The following is a 14,502-nucleotide window of genomic DNA, read 5'->3' on the forward strand; positions in this document are numbered from 1 at the left end:
ACCGAATTGCCTGGCGTGGGTCAGCCCCTCCCCCCACGCACACTTTTGGCGACCAGTAAAGGAGACTCACAGGAGAGACACAGGAGGGAAACCTGGGTTTTCCCAACACACAGAGGCAGCGAGGAGAGACCCCAGACCAGGCTTGCCCACCCAGGGTGGCCGAGAACGCCACCCGACCTTGCTCTTCTGGGGTGACTCGGCCTCCTCCACTCGAAGCCTCGGCTGTCGTGGTCCCCACCTGCCCGGTCTCAATCCCCTGGACCCTCCTCAGAGGCCACCCTCCTCTTCACTCTAGGTCCTTCTTAAGATGTGTTGCTGTCGGAAATGATCCTGTTTACCTGTTAGTTTCGCTGTTTGCTGTCCACCCCCCCCACTCCCTCCTCTGTCCCCAGCGGGGGGCGTGTGTGTCACAGTGGCCAGGCTGCGGATAGGCAACACCAGCCTCGAGGGCAGGATGGCTCCGCGCAGGGCTTTGGGGCCCAACTCTGCCACTTACTAGCTGTGTGGCTATGGACAACTCACTCACCCTCTCTGTGCCTTACCAAGCTCAACTGTCAAAGAGGGTCCTCCTGGCGTCCCTCTCAGGATGGACACATTTTGGAAAAGTGCTCAGGGGACTGGGCAGGGTGGTGCCTGTAAGGGGCTGTTCTCAGAGGCCATGTCTCCTGCCCGGCTCCTCCTGGTGACCTGCGGCTGGCAGCACCAGACCCCTACTCCTGGAGAGACAGACTGCGTTGCCACCCCCGCCTTGGGCCCGGCTTGCAGGAGCCTAGGTCGGGAGAGGTGCTGGCAGGAGTGACCAGCTCTCCCCTGACCCCTCCCAGCCCTCTTCAGAGGCCCACTCCCATGTGGGTGCCTGCACTGAGAGCCCTCAAGGACCCCACTTGTCTCCCAAGCCCCACCGGCAGCTTCACGATGCTGCCAGGGGAGGGGCCAGAGCAGGGAGGTGCAAACCCTGACCCAGGTTGGCAGTGGCCACGCCCAAATGACCTCTAGGAACGTTCCAGGACCGGTCACTTCCTGGCTCATCACTCGGTGGCTGCCTCTGTTCCCCACAGGTGTCAGGGTGAAGCTCTGGGACCCAGAAGCACCTGGGCTGGTCTTGGGGGGCTGCCAGCAGGCGAGGTGGCAGGAGGAGCGGGGAGGGCTGTTTTCACAGTGGGCGGGACCACTTTAAGAGGAAAGGGCAGCCTTCGGACAGGGCGGGCAGCAGAGTAGCCTTCAGCTTGGGAAAGGGAGGTCCTGTGGGCCTGACTGCCGGTCAGCATTCTCTGACTGGCATCTGACCTGACCAGGAAGGCGTCGTCCCTCACGTAGCTGGCAGCCCCTCAAATGCCATCTATTTGTGGCCTGTACCCTGCTGCCTGGCAGGAGACATGTGACTGCGGGGCTGTGGTATTTTGGGCAATGGGGGTGGGGCCTGCGTGGCAAGCCCTGCACCATGCCGCTCTGGGACAGGCAGCTTGGATGCCCAACTCCGCTGCCCCGGCTGGCTGTGGGGTCCCAGGTACAGTACTGTCAACCCCTCATTCCCACCCTAAGGGGGCCCAAGGCAGACAGCCCCCACAGGGACCTCCCCTAGGACCAGAGAGGGGGACGAGGTGCAGCGGGGTCAGGAAGCCACAGTGCCCTGGTCTCACGGCACCTCCATCGCAGGACGTGCCTGACCAGAGTGACCTCCCACTGCCCTGGGTCCAGTGGCAGCTGACCAAGGGCCAAAGGGCAGCCCCCTGTAGGGGGCTGAGAGGTTAGGGGCTGTCAGCCAGGTAGGGTTGCCTTAGTTCACTGAGACGCGGGGAGGGGACCTTTGCCGGCTGGGCAGATCTGGTCAGGGGCACAGACACTGAGGATGGCCCCAGGGGGGCTGGTGGGAATCAGGAGGCTCATTTCTGTTCTGGGACCTCCTGCCCAGGCAGGGGCAGAGCCAGGCTCTCCCTGATGACCCCTGAGTAGGCTCTGGCCAGCACTAGCTTGACCTTGGTAAGCTCAGAGGAAGCCCAGCAGTCTGTCCCAGCCAAGGCCAGTGGAAGGTCATCACCAAAGACTGGTCACCTGCTGGACACTGCAGCTCCTCCCCCCACGGCCAGCTGCCACCTGAGGCATGTTGGATAGTCCAGCGCTATCGCCCAGGTAAACTGAGCCCTGGTGGGTGGTCCTTGAAATGGGCTTTGCTATATAGAGTTGGCCTTGGTACCAACAACTCTGCAGGAAAGCTGGAGGCTGACCCAGCTGAACAGAAGATGCGTAACGTTGTGGAGGAAAACTCCTCCTGGGGAGGAAAACTCAAGCATGAGGAACCCTATTCTCAGTGAACTTCACCAGCTTGAACGCAGGACTGCAGCGATATGTCACTGTAACGTTATCATCTGCGGTCAGTTTGGGAGCACGGAAAGTGGGTTTTGGATGTTCTAGCTCCAGGAAGCCATCAGGTTTGAGATCAGCACAGCTTCCCTCTGGATTCTCTATTTGTTCTGCTTTCTTTCAGGACGGAGATGGAGTGCTGGCCCCTGAGTCAGGGAGGCATGGGATGCGCAGGGGGCAGGTGGGGTGGGGGCAGTGTGCGCCGGCCAGGGCCCCGGGCCTGGGCCCGTGAAGAGCCTGGTCTGTGGGTCACGTGCCTCTGCTGACCCATAATGGAGAACTTTGAGTACAGCATCCAGCTGAGTGAGCAGGACTGGGCTGAGTTTGCAGCCGCTGCCGAAGAGTGTGGCCTCCTGCAGGCTGGCCTGGCCTCTGGGGATGAGCTCTTGTCCAGTGACACTGACCAAAGGGACAGCAGTGGCAGCAGCCCCCCAGGGCCCCCGCCCCTTCCTGAGGGGCAGCTGGCCCCCAGGGGGAGTGACTGGCCCGGCTCTGAGGAGGAGGACGAGGCAGCCACCCGGCAGCTGGTCAACAGGTCTTGGCGTGAGCCCGTGCTGGCCCCAGAGGCCGGTCAGCAGATGCCCAGCATGTCCGTGCGGTCAGAAGCTCGGCCGTCCCTCAGCCCTGGTGCTGCCCCTCTGGTCCAGGGCTCATCCCTCTTGGGGCCAGTGTCTTCCAGAGGCGAGAGGCAGAGGCTTCTGCAGGGGCCAGCCCCCCGGGGTCTTGCCCCTACTCCCACTGGTGAGCCCGCTTGGAGCCCCGATTCCCCTGGCCGCAGCGCTGCCCCCCAGAGGCCCCCTGGCAGCCCTGGAGCCCTGCTGCGCAGCCCCAGCCGAAAGAAGAGGCGGGCTGCAGGCACCAAGGCGGGTGGGCGCTTGGGTGACCCAGGCCCTGCTCCCACCCAGCTGGGCTCCCTACTGCTCCCTGAGGCCGGGGCCGAGGACGGCCTTGGCCTGGCCGGGTCCAGGGGGAAGGGTCTCCGGGTGGGGACAACAGGGCAGACAGCAGGAGCTGGGCAGATCGAGCTGGGGCCAGAGTCTCCAGAAGCCCCTGAGCAGGTGGCCAGGCAAGGGCCAGGTGTGGATCTGTCTACATCCGTCCCTACCACTGAGCAGGGCGCAGACCTAAGCGGAATGACCCTCAGAACTGAGCCACGCACTATGTCCACGCTTGACCTGGAGGCGTCTCTAGACGTCACAACGGCTAAGTCAGACGTGGCTTTGTCCACACCCACCTCCGAGCCGCAACCCGAGGAGCCTCTGTCTACACCTGCCTCCAAGCCTAGGATGGATGTGGACCTGCTTACGCCAGGCCCAGTGGTCCAGCTGGAGGTGGATTCATCTACGCCTGTCTCAAAGGCTATTCCACGTACAGCTCTGCCTCACCTGGTTCCTGAGGCTGGGCCTGATGTGGGTGTGTCTACACCTGCTCCCGTCCCCGAGGCTGGGCCTGACAGGGTGGAGCTGGAGCTTGACCCAGTGGCCAAGCTGGTTTCGAGCCCTATTCGGTCTCCAGAGGGGGGCCGACAGAAGCCCAGAGCGGAGCCCTCAGCAGGTGCCCCTGGACACCACACTGGGGAGCCCCCGCCAGGCCCTATCCAAGCCCCCAAGAAGAAGAAAGTGCGATTCTCCATGGCTGTGCCCAGCCCCGAGGAGCCAGGGTCAGGAGAGGCCTCGGGCCCAGCCTTCCCAGCCACAGCCCCCAGGACAGCAGCTGGGGGCCGCAGGGCGTCTGGAGCCTGGGACGCTGTGGCCGTTGGACCCCGGACCCCCCAGCCTCGGATCCTGAAGCACCTGCCTCCCCCCGCCCCCTCTGCTTCAGCGGGGCCTGGGCCCAGCTGCTGCTTTGCAGTGACCCTCCCAGAAGCCTATGAGTTCTTCTTTTGTGACACCATTGAGGAGGAGGAGGAAGATGTCGAGGAGGAAGCAGAGGCTAGCCAGGCTCTGGCCGAAGTCCAGTGGCCGGATGTGTGCGAGTTCTTCTTCCAGGATGGCCAAGCCCAGAGGTCGAGGCACCGGGAAGGCCACGCCCAGGCCCCACCCCTCCAGGCTGAGCCTCTGCCGGCCCCTCCACCAGGAGATCCCATACCCATCTCCATCCCCGAGGCCTATGAACACTTCCTCTGGGAGGACACGTCAGGGGGCACGCTGGGGCCGGCTGCCCTTCTCCAGATGCAGGCCACGGAGCCCCCCAGGTCAGTCCCCGGGGAAGTGGGGACCGGCACCCCACCAGGGCCTAGCCCAGCCTCAGCGGAGCAGCTTACCCCGGCCATCAGGCAAGCAGGTGTGTGTTGCGGGGACCCCATGGCCTGTCCAGGACCTGGGTACACACTGTCCAGGGAGTTGGGCCAAGAGGGCCACTGGGGAGGGGCAAGCCAGGACCCTGGGTTGTGAGCTGGTGGGGGCCCTCAGGGATGATCTGGGCAGGAAGGACCAGCTCCTGGCCATCCCAGGACCCGGTCCAGGTGGGGCAGCCCAAGTCGAGCAGGGCTTTGGCTCCACACTGACCGTCACCCTGTGTTCAGGTCCAGATAACAGCAGTGCCTGCCCCCAGCCTGTAGCAGGCAGGCGTTGGGGCAGCTCCAGCTCAGGCCACACTGCCTGCCAGAGCAGGCTCAAATTCCCTCTGGAAGATATTTTACAAACCAGGAAACGGTGCCCCACACGTACTCGCCCAAGTCAGCCTGACTCAACTATGCCACATGCTACCCTGTGTCTTGGGACAAAGGTATCACGGGGAGGATGTGACTCAGGACAGACATGTCTCAGGACAGACACGGCCAGGAGAGACATGTCCCAGGGCAGGTGCGTCTGAGTGGGACACCAGCGGGAGCTCAGGACACGCTTCTCTTTCCTAGGGGAGCCCTGGGGTCCCCTCACCTCGTTTACCTTCAGCCAGAATGACATGTGCCTGGTGTTTGTAGCCTTCGCTACCTGGGCTGTGAGAACATCAGACCTGCATGCCCCAGACGCCTGGAAAACAGGTTTGTGGGCCCGGGGGGTGGGGGGCTGGCGTCTAGAAGTCAAACGGAGGGGCAGTGGTGGTGTCCCAGCTGCTGGGCCAGCAGGGATGAGGGGCACATGGGGAGGCGCAGGTTTCTTCCCTGACTGATCTCCTGCGTCGCTGACCCACTCTCGCCCCGCTGGCCTCCCCCCATCCTTTGAGAACCCCGCCGTGTGGATGGAGGGTGGTGACCAGGCCGGAATGGAGCCGGCACTCAGGAGGTCTTGTGCTTCTCTTGCAGTTCTGCTGGCCAACATCGGCACCATCTCCGCTATCCGGTACTTCCGCCGGCAGGTGGGGCGGGGGCGCCGCAGCCCCAGCTCCTAGGACCCAGGCTCCGCCCAGGAAGACGCAGGATGAGGAAATGTCCACAGGCGCTCAGGATGAGGTGCTGCCCTCAGGCCTTGCCCTTTGACCCTTGTGTTCTGCGGCGTCTAGGAAGGAGCCTGCGTCCTTGGTCCTGGCTCCCTTGGACTCCACCCGAGGGTCCAGCCCGTGGCCAAGGCCGAGGCTGTGCTCCACACTTGGGAGTGGGCAGATTCTGGAAGGCTGGGAGGGTAGGCCAAGCAGGGAGCTGGTTAGTAAGGTGGCCAGATTAGCAACAAAAAACACAAGGTGTCCAGTGAAACTGGAATCTCAGACACGCAGTATGAGACCTACTTATGCTAAGGAATTATTTGTGGTTTATCTGAAACCAGAGTTAATCGGAGTCCTAATCCTATGTGGTTATCCTGTTGGAGGGAGGGGTATGATGGGGCTTCAGAGCAGCAGCGAGGCCCCAGCTGGAGATCTGGGCAGAGGGCCTTGAGGCTGGGGGGCGGCGTCCCAGGGACCCTCTGCCCTGTTTCTAAGTGGGCTGGGCCGTTGGAGGCCTCTAAGGCCTCTCTAACCCCTGAACCCCAGGGGTCTGTGGTCAAGACCTCCTTGGCTCCTGCCCGAGATGGTGAGCAGGTACCCAGAGGGGCCCTGCAGGCTGGGGGTCTGTAGGGCAGAGCCTGGAGCCCCTCCTCTGGGGAGCCCTGGAGGAGGGGCAGAGGCAGAAGTCAAGGGTATCAGGTGGAGGGACGGGACACCTGGGTTCGCCCAGAGCTGACAGGAGCCGGAGATGGGACAGGAAGGTGGGCAGGGTGCGGGCAGTAGTGGAGCAAGGGGGCTGCCAGCCTAGGTGCTGGGTGGGCGTCCAGCTCCGAGGCAGCACATACAGGGTCCCCGGGACGCAGGAGACTCCTGGCTGTTCAGGACAGAATGCGTGGACACACAGCACCAATAAAATCTCTTTCTTTCTTGTTTAGTCTCTTGCCGGTTTCTCCCGACCATCCTACTCACATGCGCCCTGGCCACCTTCCTGCCTCTGCTTGTGATGTCTCAGACCCTTGTGCCCTCTGGCCTCACATACTCTGACTCTCGCTAACCTGACTTTCTCAGCCCTCTGACCTTTACACCTGTGCCATCCTCCCTCTCCCAGGTGAAGCCCCTTCCCCGAGTCCCCTCCCTCATTCCTTCCCTGAGAGGCAGGCCGAGGTTTGGCCCCTCTGGGCGTCCAGTCACCTTGGCCAAGGTGTCCTGAGGATGAGGCCCTCCTGACCCCTCAAGAGCCCAGGGTAACTCAGGGTTCTGGAGGCCCCCTCCACCTGCTGGGGTCAGACCCTGACTCGATACTGGGTGCCTGTGGCCCCACTAAAAAGCCCCAGGCCCTGCTTCAGCCCCTCCTGCAGGGTCGATGCCGGCAGGTGGTCCCGAGAAGCAGCCTCCTGGTGGCCATCAGATCCACTGGACGAGCCCGCCTTCAGTCTCAGGTGCTCGAGGCCACCGCTGGTGGGAAGGTGACAGAGCTTTGTCCCAGACACTGTCGTAGCTCCTTGGGGGGCGGCCGTCTGGTGGGGAGGGCAGAGGTTGTGTGCCTTCAGTAAGCAACACCCAGAGCTTCCCCAGGAAGAGGCAGGGCCCTCACTCACCTGGGGGAGGTGGCGGGGGTTCGGGCGCAACTTCCCTCGCAGGAGAGACCTGGGGACCCCAATGACAAGTCTGAGGGATGGGCCCTAGGACGGGCTTGGCGACCAGCTCAGGAACCTGCCAGAACCCACCCCCACCTTTCCTCTTGCCCCCACCCCCACCTTTCCTCTTGCCCCCACCCCCTTCCTGCCACTGCTCCCGTCCTTGGTCTCCGCCCATCCTCCCTTCCCCCGTTTCCATCTCTCCTGCTCCCTCAGGGTCCCAGGAGGCCCCACGCGGTCTCCTCTCCCCTGCAGAACCCCTTGCCCGGGGTGGGGGCTGCTACTCACAAGCTGAGGGGAGCCTGGGGGCCGGGACCCCCGGCCCTTGATGGAGCCGCGATGCCGCTGAGAGGCTCGGGCCTGCAGGACTCCCTTCTCGGAGAGCAAGTGGGGGCCGGAGAGTCCAGAGCTGGGGTCAGAGACAGGCACGGACACGGGGACCAAGGGGAATGGGTTCGAGGGCTCAGGTCCAAGCGAGCTCTGCATCGCACTGAGGAACTGTCAGGAGAGCGTTGGTGACCGAGGCCCTGGGCTGGGACCTCCGTGCAGCTGAGGGGCCCCTGCCCCAGAAACCCCCTCAGCCTCCCGCGGCAGCCTGAGCAGATCTCAGGCTTCAGGCACCCTCTCAATCTCAGGCTGTGGCCACGTCCAGCTCTTTCTGTCACCCAGCAAGGGACTGACCTTGTCCAGGTCCTGGATGTCTGTGACCCTGCGGTGGGAAGTGGCAGGTGGTGTGTAGGGGTCAGCGTAGAGCGGGGAGTGCGGTGTCTCCAGAGAATGGTCTGGGGCCTCAGGGCCATCCTCCAGCCTCAGCTACAGGCAAGAGACAGAACAGACAGAATCGCCGGAGCTGGAAGCGGCCAAGCCCTCCCTTCTCCGTGCAAGAGGCCTCTGGGTGGCTCCAGGACCGAGGAGGCCAGGGAGATGGAGGGCGGGAGGGAGAGCCATGCCTGGAGCCGGGGTCAGCGTGCTGGGCCCACCTTGGTCAGGTCCAGGTGCAGTGGGATGCCTGGGCCGGGCCCCTTGCCCTGGGCCTTGCTCCTGGGTGATCGGTTGCTGCTGGCCCGTCTCAGCTTTGCCTTGTGCCCACCGACGCTGGTGCAGCCAGGGCTGGCTTGCTCCTGTGGGGACCAAGGACCTTCCAGAAGGTTCCCCGGGGCCCTCTCCCACATACCCCTCTGAGGCTACACAGAGCCCTTCCGGTCTGAGTCCCCTCCCCTGAGGAACTAGGGTCCTACTTGCAGTGGGGTCCCCAACACAAACTCGCCTCATTGTCCCCCGCCCCCGTCCTCTGCCCATCCCCCCCAGGTACTCACCGGTGCCGGCCGGGCAGGGCAGCCTGCGGCAGACTCAGGCGTGGAGCGGCTGGAGGCGGCTGCTGGGCACCCCGAGTCCCAGCTGGTCCGTCCGTCAGAGGAGAGTGAGCCTCGGCCACTGCCCACAACCTGGGCGGCCGGCGGTGGGTAAGGGTGAGCCGGATGGCAGGGCCCCTCCCCCCACCTCCCCGAGGCCAGGTCCACCCTCCCGATTCATCCGGCGCCCGGCGCTGCCCCGGTGGCACCTCCCCTGCTGACTCCTCACCTGTGGGGGCGCCTGCAGCCCCGGGAAGCTCTCGGGGCCGGGCGGTGGGGAGGCCCTGTCCCCGCGGCAGACCGTCTGCAGGCAGAGCAGCCAGTGGCCATAGTCCTCGTAGCTGGCACACACCACACGGATGGTGTTGATGAGACGGCCTGGCACACAGATGCCGTGAGGGGGCCTGGCAGGCAGGGTGCCCCCTGCAAAGCCCCGGTGCAGAGCTGGGTGCCCACTAGGCTCACACCCTCTCTCCCAGGCCCGGCCTCTGCCCACCTTCGATCAGGAAAGAGCGGATCTGTTTGTCCCTCTCCGCCAGGTTGATGTGGATGGCGCTGAGCGGGAGCTCCCCCTGCGGGGCATCCAGGGGGGATGAGGCCTTAGTCGGGGGAAGCAACCCTTGTGCCCACTGCCCCGTCTTGTCCTCCCGAGCTGGTGGGCACTTGGACGCCAGGCAGAGGGCAAGGCAGGTCCAGGGCCGACACCCCGTGGGAGGCCAGGCACTCCCCGTCTGTCCTTGGGGAATGCCTTCACCCCCGGTCTCCAGGTGGGGCCTTCGCCAGCCAATGGCCGACACAGGACCGGTCGGGGACTGGTCCCCTGGGCCACCCGCTAAGATGGGGGGTGGGGTGGGAAGGAATCACGAGGAAGCCCCCCGTGTGTTTCTCAGTGACTGAAAGCCATGATCACCCCCAGAGTAGAACGTACCCTGACGCACATGACACTCGCTCTGGCCCCAAAGGACCTTCACACCCACGCCCATGCCCACACGTGCACACGCACACGCAGAAGCCTCAGGCACCAGGAAGATGCCTGCTCAGAGGTATAGGCCCCTTTCAGGGGCACTAGGGGCCCCCACGCCACCCACCCCAGGTGATGGGTCTGCTGGTGCCTGAGGACCCTCTAGGATGACACGGGACGCTGAGGCAGGGCACCCACCTTCCTTGCCCACGTCAGGCTAAGACCAGACTGACCAGGGCAGTGGGCTGGGTGGGTGGGGCCAGTGCTCTCTGCCCCAACAGGCCCCGAAATACAGGTTCCTCCTGAGCTGCTGCCCCCTCCCACCCCTACGCAGAGGGCGCGTCCCTGGGGCGGATCCACAGTGGGGAGGGACCCACCTTAAAGCAAAGCCCATCTGCTTCCTCGGAGAAAATGGCCAGGGAGGTCGGGTACAGGACCAGGAGCCGGTCCCACTGCTCCTGTGCGGGGGGTCACAGGGCGGAGTAGGGTCTCCACCAGCACACACCCAGGGCCCCCACCTGCTGCCTGCACCGCTCCCCCGCCTCCTCCCACCTCTGCGCCCCTCCACCCACCTGTGAGGGCAGATGCTGCAGCTTGACCCTTGAGGCACAGACGGCGGTGCCCACCACCTGGAGCCCTGACGCCGTCCGCAGCGGGGTCAGCCTGTGCTGCAGAGTCCAGGGGAGCTCGTTCTCAGGCGGGCCCTGGTAGAAGGGGGTCAGGGGCAGGAGGAGGAGAGTGGGGGTGGAAAGGGGCGTGGGGTTCCCAGCACTGACCTGAGGGGGTGCTGGGTGGCAGCGCGGCACCCCTCCCACGAGGGCTATCTGCTTCTCCAGGTGGTAGAGCCAGCGGTCCAGCTCGGCCTGGCTGGGGCAGAGCACGAGAAGGGGGGCGGGCAGCGGGCCTGCGGGGGAGGGGCAGAGTAGGCTAGGCCAGCGGCCACAGGAAAGGCTCCTCAAGGGTTGGGGGGAGCCACTGATGACCACACACACAGCTCTGGAGGCCCCCAACCCACTGCCCTCCGCCCCAGCCCGGGATATGCACGTGTGCCCATCAGAGGAAAAGCCAGGAGCCCTCAACATGCTCAGAGCCCCGCCAAGGTCCTGGGGCCCGGTCAACGGCCAGGCTCACTGAGCAGCCTTAGTGCTCTCGCCCTCCTGAGGGCCAGGTCCGCGCTGGCAGCACCCCCGTGCCCCTGCGCACCTGTGATCTGGAAGGCATGCTCTCTGGATCCCTCGAGCGGGCAGACGCTCAGCTCCATCAGTGGTAATAGCCCCTGCCAGAGCACAGCGGGAGGGAAGGGCTGGGGGACCCCGAGCAGGACTGGGCCACGTGCCTCCCAAGGGGCTGCTCTCTCCCTCTCCCCCAGCTCCTCCCTCTGCCCACTTCCCCTCACCTGGAAAATGAGTCCTTCGGAACCATGGGCCTGGAAGTAGAGGTGGGAGGGGAAGAGCTCCAGATAGCAGTCGCTGATGTCCTGGGGGAGAGTGGGGCCAAGGTCTGAGGGCTAGGGGCAGGCCCCAGGGTGGCCCTCAAGCATGCCCCTCCCGGCCCGGCCCCCACCTGGCTGTGCTGGAAACGCAGCTGGACCTTGGTGTAGTGCACAACCTTGCCCAGGCTCCTCACGGGCGCCCTCCGCTGCCCTGCCTTGAACACACTCAGGAAAGGCTGCTCCAGGTTTTCTTGCTGGCTCTCCAGGGTCGGGATGTTCTGGGGTGGGGGCAGAGCTCAGGGGAGGGGGCCTGACCAGCGGCCAGCAGCCCCGGCCCCCAGTCTCACAATACACGGGTTAAGAACGCCCACACAGCATCACACGTGTGTACAGAACCCTGTACACACTCACAGCCTCTTCACGTGAAAACAATGCAGCACACACACACACACACACACACACACACACACACACACACACACACACACAGCCTCCATGCTGGTCACAACTCTGTGGTCTAGTCTTGGAATCAGCGAGGTTTCAATTCAACGGAGATACAACCCTTAGCTTCACTATTTCCTAACTGCGTTCCCTTATTTTGGTTATTCAACCTCCCAAGACTTGTTGGTCAGAAGGGTTTTCAGGTGTCCAGGTGAGACAACGCTCAAATCCCTCCCACACCTCAGGGTTGGCTACTAACATTTTAAAACTTGGTTCTACCAAGAAAGGGGGGAGGGGCTGATTTGTAGTATTTGCCAATTTCCCTGGTGTAAGTACTCTCGTCACAGCCCACTTCAAGCCACCAGCACACTGCCGCACGCCCCCCATCTCCCTCTCAGCGGAGGCCAAGGTCCTGACAATGGCCAAGGGGTCCTCTCCCCTCACATTAGGCACGTGCCCGTCTCAGGACCTTTGCTAGGCTGCCCCCTCTGCCTGGACCACTCAGCCCAGCCCCTTCTCACCCCATCCAGAGCCTGGCTCAGACCCCCTTCTCTGTAAGCCCCTGTCTGGGTGCCCTTCCAACATTCTAGCCTCACTGACCCCCGCCCATTGGTCCTCCTGTACGTTTCTCCTCAGCGCTGGCCACATCTGGCTTACTCTGTCTTTTACTTCTTTGTCTTATCACCTGGCTCGGTCATGGGGTGAGAACGATACGAGAACAGGGCGCATTGCTGGGCCAGGGCCTAGGACAGGCCTGGAGTGTGCTGGGGGCTCAATCAATGCCTGTCTGCTGAAGGGAGGAAGGGTCAGTGCCCACCAACAGCTGACCCTGGCACACAGAGAATCCTCTATAAACAGGGGCTTGACTGTCAGAATGGAGTCAGACCGGGATGGGCGCTGAACTGGGGCTGGAGGGGCTGAGGTCTGGGATCAGGGCGTGCTGGGGAGCTGGCAGGGGCTGCTGTGCCCTGGCCAAGCTGAGCCACCCCTTGGGCAAGCCCAGGAATGTGAACAGACAGACTCACAGCTTGCTGGCGTCCCTGCCTTTGGGTGGGGCCTCCTGCACCCACACCCAGTGCGGGGAATGATGCCGGATGGGACCCATGAAAAATAGGCCACGGAGCAGGAAGGGCCACACAGCTGGCCCTGTGGCCTGGGCTCAGCCTTGGGGCCGTGGCTGGGCAGGCTCTCGTCTGGGTGTAGAACCCGCGCCCAGGCAGGGCTCCAGGAGTGCTGGCTCCTCCCCCGGCCCCACCCCCCGAGGTTCAGCAAGCCGGGTCCCCTCGCCGGCCGCCATGTCCTGGCCCAAGAGGACCACCAGGACCACACGATGTGCCCTGGGCCTGGACAGAAGGAGTTGAGGTCTGAGATGCGGCCACACAGAGGGACGCCGGCTGGGACTTGTCAAAAGTGCTCTGCCCACTTCTCTGAGGCAGCCCGGTTTCTGAAGCCAGCACTTGGCCACAGGGAGCCCAGGACACCCCAGGGAGCAGGAGAGGGGACAGCCTGATTGGAACACTTGGAAAGCTGGCTCGGGAGCCCACACCAGCTGCTGTGAGGACCGAGGGGTGCAGGGCAGTTGTGTCTGGGGCAAGTCACTTCCCTCACACCCCAGGGCCCCTGCACACAGCAGAGCCTTGCCCCGCCCCTTGCATGCTGGGTTAAAGGGCGGGCGTCTCTCCCCCTCGGCCAGCTGGGCAGGGGGTTGGGGTCGTGCTCAGCTCGGGGTGGCCTGCCGTGGGCTTGGGAGCCACGTCCCCGTGGCGGGGCCTGGGGGGCGGGGTGCAGGGGCTGCTGGGGGACGAGGCAGCGGTGGACACTGAAGGGACACCCCTTGGAGAAACCGGGGCCGAGGGAAGGGGAGAGGCCGGCTCACTGCGCACCCGAAGCCCCTAGCTCTCGGAGTGACAGCGGGGCGTGGCGGTTCACAGCCCCGTCACCAGCCTGACGCCCGTGCCCACATGGCAGCAGCCAAGACACGCGTGCTTGTCCAGCTCCAACGTGCCCAGACACGCTGTCCTGGGCCAGGGCCCGGGGCGGGGGGCGGACACCAGGGCCCCCAGGCAGGGCTGGCACGTGGCGAGGCATGGAGGCCCCGCCCCACCGCCCCACTGACTCAGGGCCGGGTCTCAGTTTCACTCTGCTCAGACTTTCGGCCGATGAGCTTCCCAGGGCAGGGCTGCACCTACTTCCTCCCTGTGCTGTGGACTTGACTCCCCCGGTCCGACGGGGAAGACCCCGGGCCCGGCACAGGCAGGACACACACACGCAGTCACACGCAGGCACACGCAGACCACCACTGCCACACCCCCTTGAGCCCGGCTGCTCACCGTCCCAGGGATGTAGCGGAAGATCTTGTCGGCAGTGGTGTCCCCATCCGGACTGGCCTCGGTGCCAAGCAGGCCAACCAGCTTCCGGGCGCCGTCCTCTCTGGGAACAAGGGAAGGGGTCTCACGGCCTGGCCCCCGAGGCAGATGGAGGGAGATCCTGTGACCGAGTGGCCGCAGCTGTACCCTGCCCCGCCTCACCTATTTCCCTTCAACGAGGGCTTTCTGGAAAAGGAGGCTCGGAGCCTCCTAGGGGCCTGAGGGACACAGTGGCTGTTCCCCATGGGCGGCGGTGGCAGATGGCCCGAGCAGAGCAGGTCGACAGGTCTGGGTCCCTCTGTCCCGAGCCTCCTGCCCCACCTCCTGGGGCGGGGCTCTGGGGCAGCCTGTCCTGTACCCAAGGGCTGGGGAGGCGGAGCCTTTCTGGGAGGGACCTGGCCCCTACCTGAGGCTGAGCTGAGCCTTTCAGTTCCCTGTCCAGGGTCCTCCACACACGCCAGCCAGCCTGGGGGGGTGGGGATGGGGAGGAAAGGCTCCCCTCCTCTCACCGCCCAGTGAATAGCCCCCAGTCTGTAGAGGAGGGGGCCCAAAGGCCAGTCTGTGATTGTGTCAGACTGGGGGTGCCTAGAGC

At 64.5% G+C, this 14,502-nt stretch overlaps 2 protein-coding genes across 6 annotated transcripts; one reads left to right on the top strand and one right to left on the bottom strand.

Moving 5' to 3' along the window:
* The first annotated feature begins 1,121 nt into the window (after positions 1-1,121).
* On the top strand, positions 1,122-6,655 carry PERM1 (PPARGC1 and ESRR induced regulator, muscle 1). Of its 2 annotated transcripts, XM_082463934.1 has the most exons (4): positions 1,154-1,507; positions 2,486-4,644; positions 5,219-5,344; positions 5,606-6,655. In XM_082463934.1, the coding sequence occupies exons 2-4, from the start codon at positions 2,634-2,636 to the stop codon at positions 5,689-5,691; spliced, it is 2,223 nt and encodes a 740-aa protein (XP_082320060.1). In that variant the 5' UTR covers positions 1,154-1,507; positions 2,486-2,633; the 3' UTR covers positions 5,692-6,655. The 2 variants fall into 2 exon arrangements, with proteins under 2 accessions (XP_082320059.1, XP_082320060.1); XM_082463933.1 differs by lacking the exons at positions 5,219-5,344; positions 5,606-6,655 and adding an exon at positions 4,886-5,212 and having other exon boundaries at positions 1,122-1,507.
* On the bottom strand, positions 6,627-14,301 carry PLEKHN1 (pleckstrin homology domain containing N1). 4 transcript variants are annotated; one of them, XM_082463971.1, is made up of 16 exons: positions 14,073-14,301; positions 13,875-13,974; positions 11,235-11,381; positions 11,068-11,148; positions 10,875-10,947; positions 10,448-10,575; positions 10,244-10,339; positions 10,049-10,129; positions 9,207-9,282; positions 8,940-9,088; positions 8,675-8,803; positions 8,339-8,479; positions 8,040-8,171; positions 7,647-7,856; positions 7,320-7,389; positions 6,627-7,238 (listed from the first exon to the last, which is right to left on the bottom strand). In XM_082463971.1, exons 1-16 carry the CDS (start codon positions 14,153-14,155, stop codon positions 7,126-7,128), a joined length of 1,809 nt encoding a protein of 602 aa, XP_082320097.1. In that variant the 5' UTR covers positions 14,156-14,301; the 3' UTR covers positions 6,627-7,125. The 4 variants fall into 4 exon arrangements, with proteins under 4 accessions (XP_082320097.1, XP_082320094.1, XP_082320095.1 ...); XM_082463968.1 differs by having other exon boundaries at positions 10,244-10,575; positions 14,073-14,273; XM_082463969.1 differs by having other exon boundaries at positions 7,320-7,368; positions 10,244-10,575; positions 14,073-14,271.
* Positions 14,302-14,502: the final 201 nt, after the last annotated feature.

This window comes from Balaenoptera physalus (genome assembly GCF_965194825.1).
Source record: "Balaenoptera physalus genome assembly, chromosome: 1".
NCBI lineage: Eukaryota > Metazoa > Chordata > Mammalia > Artiodactyla > Balaenopteridae > Balaenoptera > Balaenoptera physalus.

Excerpts from the sequence above, each read along its gene's own strand:
- PERM1 (XM_082463933.1), top strand. The coding sequence starts at position 2,634 with ATGGAGAACTTTGAGTACAGCATCCAGCTGAGTGAGCAGGACTGGGCT. Across the intron at positions 4,645-4,885 it reads CCCGGCCATCAGGCAAGCAG|GTCCAGATAACAGCAGTGCC; the intron begins GTGTGTGTTGCG and ends CCCTGTGTTCAG.
- PLEKHN1 (XM_082463968.1), bottom strand. The coding sequence starts at position 14,155 with ATGGGGAACAGCCACTGTGTCCCTCAGGCCCCTAGGAGGCTCCGAGCC. Across the intron at positions 9,089-9,206 it reads CCGCTCTTTCCTGATCGAAG|GCCGTCTCATCAACACCATC; the intron begins GTGGGCAGAGGC and ends TCTGTGTGCCAG. Across the intron at positions 8,804-8,939 it reads GGCTGCAGGCGCCCCCACAG|GTTGTGGGCAGTGGCCGAGG; the intron begins GTGAGGAGTCAG and ends CCGGCCGCCCAG.